The 6,810-nt window shown below is 63.2% G+C and overlaps 1 protein-coding gene and 1 long non-coding RNA gene across 5 annotated transcripts in view; one reads left to right on the top strand and one right to left on the bottom strand.

Moving 5' to 3' along the window:
- LOC121102559 overlaps window positions 1–6,810 on the bottom strand; it is a 17,542-nt gene that overhangs the window by 6,059 nt on the left and 4,673 nt on the right. For 2 of the 4 annotated variants that reach the window (XR_005834654.1, XR_005834652.1), the window contains exons 2-3: window positions 4,082–4,389; window positions 3,339–3,382 (exon numbers count right to left, since the gene is read on the bottom strand). The exons of the other annotated variants lie outside the window; for them this stretch is intronic. This is a non-coding gene — a long non-coding RNA (uncharacterized LOC121102559). The remainder of the gene's footprint in view (window positions 1–3,338; window positions 3,383–4,081; window positions 4,390–6,810) is intronic. 4 annotated transcript variants of the gene reach the window in all.
- Window positions 1–6,810, top strand: part of ADAMTS10 (ADAM metallopeptidase with thrombospondin type 1 motif 10) — a 20,265-nt gene that overhangs the window by 9,604 nt on the left and 3,851 nt on the right. Inside the window, 10 exon segments of the mRNA XM_040629438.1 lie at window positions 2,703–2,805; window positions 3,085–3,218; window positions 3,306–3,429; window positions 4,304–4,384; window positions 4,470–4,633; window positions 4,729–4,855; window positions 4,949–5,078; window positions 5,420–5,624; window positions 5,904–6,080; window positions 6,154–6,313. Coding sequence (XP_040485372.1) covers window positions 2,703–2,805; window positions 3,085–3,218; window positions 3,306–3,429; window positions 4,304–4,384; window positions 4,470–4,633; window positions 4,729–4,855; window positions 4,949–5,078; window positions 5,420–5,624; window positions 5,904–6,080; window positions 6,154–6,313 — 1,405 coding nt within the window.

Here is a 6,810-nt window from a genome sequence, read left to right as displayed (position 1 = left end):
GACTCTGGAGGACGGTTGAGGGAGCCGACTTGAGAACAACTTCCAAACTTCTTAAGTGTGCGCAGATTCCTCTCAGAGGCAGGCCCTTATGACAGCCATTGATTGGCCCAATCCCAGACCATCAAAACTTGAAAAGATTAGGTTCGAAGAGGAAACGGCAGGAGGTTATAAAAAGGAGAATGAAGGATCTCCACTTCTCCCTGGGAGGCAGGGCGGGATAGAGGCTGGAGAGTCAGAGACTTGGCGACACCTGAACCCAGTGGGGTTTGTCCAGGGATACTAACCTGAAGGGTCAGAGTGACTTCCTGGAACTAGTCCAGCCCATGCAGGATTCCAACAGGAAGGTGGGCAGATTTTTCAGGGGGAGGGAAGTAGAGGAATGTCCCACCCAAGTCCGGCCTGGCCTTGTTCCTGCCCGGCCTTCCAAACAGTAAAAGCTCCAGGAGCTTCCTCAGTTTTGGAGGGGAGGGGGCAACAAGGAGGACCACCAGCTGGAAAAAATTAGAGATGAGGCCTTTGACCTGAGCCACCTTCCAGGCCAGTTTTGAGAGTTACTGTTCTCCCAGGGGCTGCTTCACCCACCCAACAAGGAATGCAGAATCATCTTCATTCCTCAGCAGGTCGGGAGACTCGGGAGGCACCAGAGTGCTGAGATCACAGAGCGGTCCATCAAAGGCCTGGGTTAGAACCTAGGCTACCCCTCAGAAGCTGTGTGGCCCCTAGCGAGTGACTTGACTTGTCTGAGCCTTGGTTTTCTCACAGTGAGATGGGGGTAGTAATGCCTAAGGAAGCTGACGGCACCCACGGACGCTGGATCATTGCAGCCCGTAAGGCAGAGGGGGGGGTCTCAGGCCATGCCCCGCAGGAGGATTCAAGAAGGCTCCTTGAGACCCAGCAGAGGAGCGCCGGGGCCCCACTGCGAGGCGGCAGTGAGCGGGTCGCCGCCCGGCGGGCGGGCAGCCGGAGGGAGGAGGGCGGGGGGCGAGCCTGAGCGGGTGCCTTGGCCCGCAGGAGGTCTGCAGCGAGCTGTGGTGTCTGAGCAAGAGCAACCGGTGCATCACCAACAGCATTCCAGCCGCCGAGGGCACGCTGTGCCAGACGCACACCATCGACAAGGGGGTGAGCGCCGGCCGGGCCCCGCCCCCTCCCGTGAGCCACGCCCACCGCGCCGCCGTTGGGGTTTTCCGGCGGCTCTGGTCACGCCCACGGCCTGAGGCCACCCCCTGCCCCTCCTCCAGCCGCGCTCGTCCCACAGCGAGTTTCACCTCCCGGCGGTGACCGTAGGCTTAGGCCATGCCCCTGTATTGCCTGTGTCCGGGGGCCCAGAACCCACTTCCACCCTCGCCCCCTCCGACCCATCGCAGGGGTGCTGAGACCTCGGGCTGGGGGGAAGGGGCGGGGCAGGAAGGAGAGCCGAGATCCCGGGATCTGCGGAGCGGCTCACCTCCTCTCCCCCGACCTCCGGTAGTGGTGCTAAGCGCGTGTGCGTCTCCTTCGGGTCGCGGCCGGAGGGCGTGGGGCCTGGGGCCCGTGGACTCCGTGGGGCGACTGTGCCGGACGTGCGGCGGCGGCGTGTCTCCTCCAGCCGTCACTGCGACAGCCCAGGTCAGCCGTCAGGACCCTTTGTAAGAAAACGGGCGGACCCCACTATTTCCTCCGCCCCATATCTCTTCTGTCCCCCACCCCCCACCCTTCCAGGCCAACAATCGGGGGCAAGTACTGCTTGGGTGAGAGACGGCGGCACCGTTCTGCAACACCGACGTGAGTTCTCCCAGGATCCCAGCCCAGGATCCTCGGCCCCTTTACGCTTCACCCCTGTCCTGCCCTGCCCTGCCGACAGCTGCCCCTGGGCCCCGGCGCCGACTGGACCCAGCTCCCTGCAAGCGTCTGCCTCTTCCATCGCAGATGACTCTCCCGCCTTGAACTTGCTTGAGCCCACAACCTCCAGCTATAGCGCGCCCCACCCCCTCCCTTCAAAGCCCAGTTTCCCCAAACTGCCCCCGTCCCCGCCCTAAAGCCATCGCTGAGCTCGCTGTCACAAAATTCAGTGGCCACGTTTGGGTGCTCTGCTTGTACTCCCTTATGACCAGGAACCACAGCCTCTGTCCAAAACTGCCCCCTTCCCCGTGCTGCCATCTCCAGGGCCCTGTGCTCCCAGCACCTTGTGTTACACCTCCCGTCTCCTCTCCACTGCTGCCCCTTCTTTAAATGCTGGGGTTCCCCGTGGCTGGTGGGGGTTTCTGACTATAAGCGAGTCTTCGGGGCACACGCCTAATAAGCACCAGGCCCACTGCAGCAGGGGGTGCTCAGAGGGCAGGGAGAGCTTTGGGGTGGGCGATAGGGGGTCTTCCCAGGGAGTCCATGCGTGTGCCCCCACCCCTATAATGAGTGCCCCTGGCTCCTTTCTAGGCCTGCTCTCAAGAAAGGCCTCATGCTCTGAAACCAGAAACCCAGCCATCACCCCCAGCTTGCCCCAAACTCTAATGAGTCATCCACCCCATCTCAGACGTACCTGTCCCTCCAGCCCAACAGCCTGGACCTAGCCCAGGCCACCAGCCAGTCTCACCTAGTCCTCCCTGGCCTCTCTGCCTTCAGCTCCACCCCTCCAACGCATCCCTGCTCTGAGCATCCAGCCTCAGGCCTGTGCCCTAACTCCATCCCCCACACCCCGCCTCCCTCCCTCTCCTCTCTCTTGCCCCCAGGACTGTCCCCCAGGCTCCCAGGACTTCAGGGAAATGCAGTGCTCCGAATTTGACAGTGTCCCCTTCCGTGGAAAATTCTACACGTGGAAGACATACCGAGGAGGTGAGTGACAGACCCAGGAGTCCGTGGGGCAGTGGAGGACAGAAGCAGGTGGATACAGCATTGTGGGATCTGCCCTGAGCGCCCCCTCACCCAAGGGGCCGAAGAGCCCAGGATGTGGCTCGACAGTTCCTTGACAGGACGCTGGGAACCCCGACTTCCAGCCTGCCCATCCTTGTTGGGTCTGGGGTCTGTCCCTCTCTGCCTCATCTCCCCCCTCTGGAAGTGAGCAGGGAGTCCCAGGGGGCCTGGCCCTCGGTCTGACGGGGCTGTGCCCCCCAGGGGGCGTGAAGGCCTGCTCACTCACATGCCTGGCCGAAGGCTTCAACTTCTACACGGAGAGGGCAGCGGCCGTCGTGGACGGGACGCCCTGCCGCCCGGACACAGTGGACATTTGCGTCAGCGGCGAGTGCAAGGTGGAGGGGACGCCCAGAGACAGGGCAAGGGCTGGGGGAGTGAAGGCAGGGAGGGGAGCTCACTCCCACCCCACCCCACCTCCCCAGCACGTGGGCTGCGACCGGGTCCTGGGCTCTGACCTGAGGGAAGACAAGTGCCGGGTTTGCGGTGGCGACGGCAGCGCCTGTGAAACCATTGAGGGGGTCTTCAGCCCAGCCTCTCCTGCAGCCGGTGAGAGATCCCCATTCCCTCTCCCTCTGCACACGTGGTGACTGGGGGCAGGACTGCCCCATCACAGTAGCCAACATCAGCTACTCACACCCAGGGGCCCAGTGGGGACTCCAAAAAGTCCCCAGGGACACAGCAATGCCCCAGATCAGGGTCAGGGACTAGCTTGGGCTCTGGTGCTTAAACCTGGGCAATTAACATGCCAAGAGGGCTGTGACCTGAACCTTTCCCCTCCCCCGTCCTGGGAGCCTGGTGCTGGGTCCGGGACAGAGAGGGGTTGACCGCTCTGAGCGGGGCTTAAGGGGCTCTGTGCTGGAGGAAAAGGCTAACTAGGAGAGGGATATCTGCAGGGTGTGGTGAAATTGAGCATGACTTCCAAACTTGGGCTGAAGGAGAGAGACCCCAGGGAGGTGGGGGGATGGGAGGCCCCAGTGGGATTCAGGGGATGGGAAGGGACCCAGGTCAGAAGTGGTGGAGCCCACTCAAACCTAACTCTCACTGCTAAAATCGCCATGTCACTGTGTGGGTTGGGGCCTCTGTAGTGCCCCCATCCCTCTGCGTTGGGGGTAGGGAGTGGATCAGACCATTGTGGTGGTCAGAGAGGCAGGGAAGTTTGGGTTCAAACCCCAGCCCAGCCAATTCCTAGCTGTCAAACCTGGGCGAGTTGCTTAGCTTCTCTGAGCCTCAGTCTTGTCATCTGTAAAATGGGTATGACGACACATCTACTTCACAGGGCCAGAGCTGGGGATGCATTAGAACGTCCCTGTAAGCACTTAGTGCAGTAATGGTAGCTGTTATCATCAAGGGCCGGGAATGGGGGAAGTAGGCAGGTGTGGGGGAAGGGCCAAGCAGGTGACATCTGAGCTCCACCGTCCAGGGTATGAGGAAGTCGTCTGGATCCCCAAAGGCTCCGTCCACATCTTCATCCAGGACCTGAACCTCTCCCTCAGTCACCTGGGTGAGCTGGAGGTGGAGGGATGAGGACTGGGGGTCAGCAGGGGGTCAAGGTGGCTGGAGTTCTGACCCCTATGCTGTCCCCCTAGCCCTGAAGGGGGACCAGGAGTCCCTGCTGCTGGAGGGGCTGCCCGGGACCCCCCAGCCCCACCGCCTGCCCCTAGCTGGGACCACCTTTCAGCTGCGACAGGGGCCAGATCAGACGCAGAGCCTAGAAGCCCTGGGACCCATAAATGCATCTCTCATCGTCATGGTAATGATAGTGGGAGCAAGATGCCGGAAGATATTGGCATCATTGGCGGGGAATGGAGCTTGGCATCCACTTGATGGCCCCCTCCCCCACCTCAGGTACTGGCCCGGACAGAGCTGGCTGCCCTCCGCTACCGCTTCAATGCGCCCATCGCCCGAGATGCGCTGCCCCCTTACTCCTGGCACTATGCGCCCTGGACCAAGTGCTCGGCCCAGTGTGCCGGCGGTGAGGTCGGGGTGGGGTCAGGGGCGGGCACTGGTCCCCTGGGCTGACGTGCTGGTCCCAGCAGGGCTGAGCGGGTCTCTTGCCCACCCCCAGGCAGCCAGGTGCAGGCCGTGGAGTGCCGCAATCAGCTGGACAGCTCGGCCGTGCCCCCCCACCATTGCAGCGCCCACAGCAAACTGCCCAAGAGACAGCGAGCCTGCAACACAGAGCCCTGCCCGCCAGAGTGAGTGCCTCCCCGGGTTGCAGGGTCAGGGTGACAAGAGCAGGAGTGCCAGGGCTCCCCAGGGTGGGGTCAGGGCTCTCCTGGAGTGGGAGTCAGAACCATAACCTCCTTAGCCTCGTCCTGGTAATCGTCTCCCAAGGTGTGACGTGCCTCCCCACCCCCAGCGTGGCTACAGGGTGACTATACTCCAAGTGCCGGCAGTGCTCCCTGCAGAAGCCGCAGGCATCCCTGTGCCCGCTTCCATAAAGATGCTGGTTATTGGGGAGGAGAAGGGTATGCCAGTACCTCGGAACCGGGGTGCCCTCTGCTGCATACCCTCTCAGACCCACCCCTCCGCACAGCTGGGTTGTAGGCAACTGGTCGCGCTGCAGCCGCAGCTGTGATGCAGGGCTGCGCAGCCGCTCCGTCGTGTGCCAGCGCCGAGTGTCAGCCGCCGAGGAGAAGGCGCTGGACGACAGCGCGTGCCCGCAGCCGCGCCCACCGGTTCTGGAGGCCTGCCAAGGCCCCGCTTGCCCGCCCGAGTGGGCCGCCCTGGACTGGTCAGAGGTCAGCCGCCCCTTCCCGCCCACGCCCAACCTGCTCGCTGTGCAAGCGGGGGGTAGGGACTGGGATGCCCATAATGGGTGCCCACCGAGGCACCTCTCCGCAGTCACAAGCCCCTCCTCCTAGACCTAGTTAGTGGCACCCCCCGCCCCCAGCGACCGGTCCAAGGTTAGCTGACCCCTCCTCACCTCCCTCTGGACCACCACCCTCCCTCCCGCCCCGTGCATGCGGGATGCGGGGACTGGAGCGCCCAGGAGCATGAAACCCCCTCTCCGACTGCAGTGCACCCCCAGCTGCGGGCCAGGCCTCCGCCACCGCGTCGTCCTGTGCAAGAGCTCCGACCACCGCGCCACGCTGCCCCCCGCGCACTGCCCGCCCGCAGCCAAGCCGCCAGCCACCATGCGTTGCAACTTGCGCCGCTGTCCCCCGGCTCGCTGGGTGACCGGCGAGTGGGGCGAGGTAGGCCGGCACCCGGGGGGCGGGGGTGGGGACAGGGGCAGCCCAGCCGAGGCTCAGCAGCGACTCCCCGCAGTGCTCTGCACAGTGCGGGATCGGCCAGCAACAGCGTGCGGTGCGCTGCTCCAGCCACACTGGCCAGCCGTCGCGCGAGTGCGCAGAGGCTCTGCGGCCCCCGGCCACGCAGCAGTGCGAAGCCAAGTGTGACAGCACGCCCCCCGGGGACGGCCCCGAAGGTATGTGGGACTGGAGGCCAAGGGGCACCAAGAGGGCCCTGTCCAGAGCGTGGGAGTCCTGACCATTGGCCTGGAGCATCTCCAACCACCGCAGTGCCTTTCTCTGTCCCCTCCAGGCGCTTCACCGCCACTCCCTGCAGACATGTATTAAGCACCACTGCATGCCAAGCTTTTTAGGCACCTGATCCTCTGGGCACCCAAACCCAGGTCGTTCCCCCAGCCACTTCCATGACCTTCATCCTGTTCATCTCCACCTGTACCACTAACGGCCGAATTTTTTTCTTTAATTCAGAGTTTCTCAACTTCGGGCACTATTGATGTTTTGGGCCACATAATTCTTGGGGGAGTGGGGCCGCCCTATGCGCGGTAGGATATTCCGTAGCGTTCCTGACTTGTGTCCGCTACATGCCAATAGCGCTCCTGCCCCCCAGTGGTGACAAGCAGACATGTCTCCATGTCTCCAGCTCCGGCCAAATGTCCCCTGAGGGACAAAATCA

Source organism: Ursus maritimus, unplaced genomic scaffold, assembly GCF_017311325.1.
Source record: "Ursus maritimus isolate PB19 unplaced genomic scaffold, ASM1731132v1 scaffold_14, whole genome shotgun sequence".
Lineage (NCBI taxonomy): Eukaryota > Metazoa > Chordata > Mammalia > Carnivora > Ursidae > Ursus > Ursus maritimus.
The sequence above is the reverse complement of the archived record's forward strand: the minus strand, read 5'-3'. Positions and strand labels throughout refer to the sequence as shown.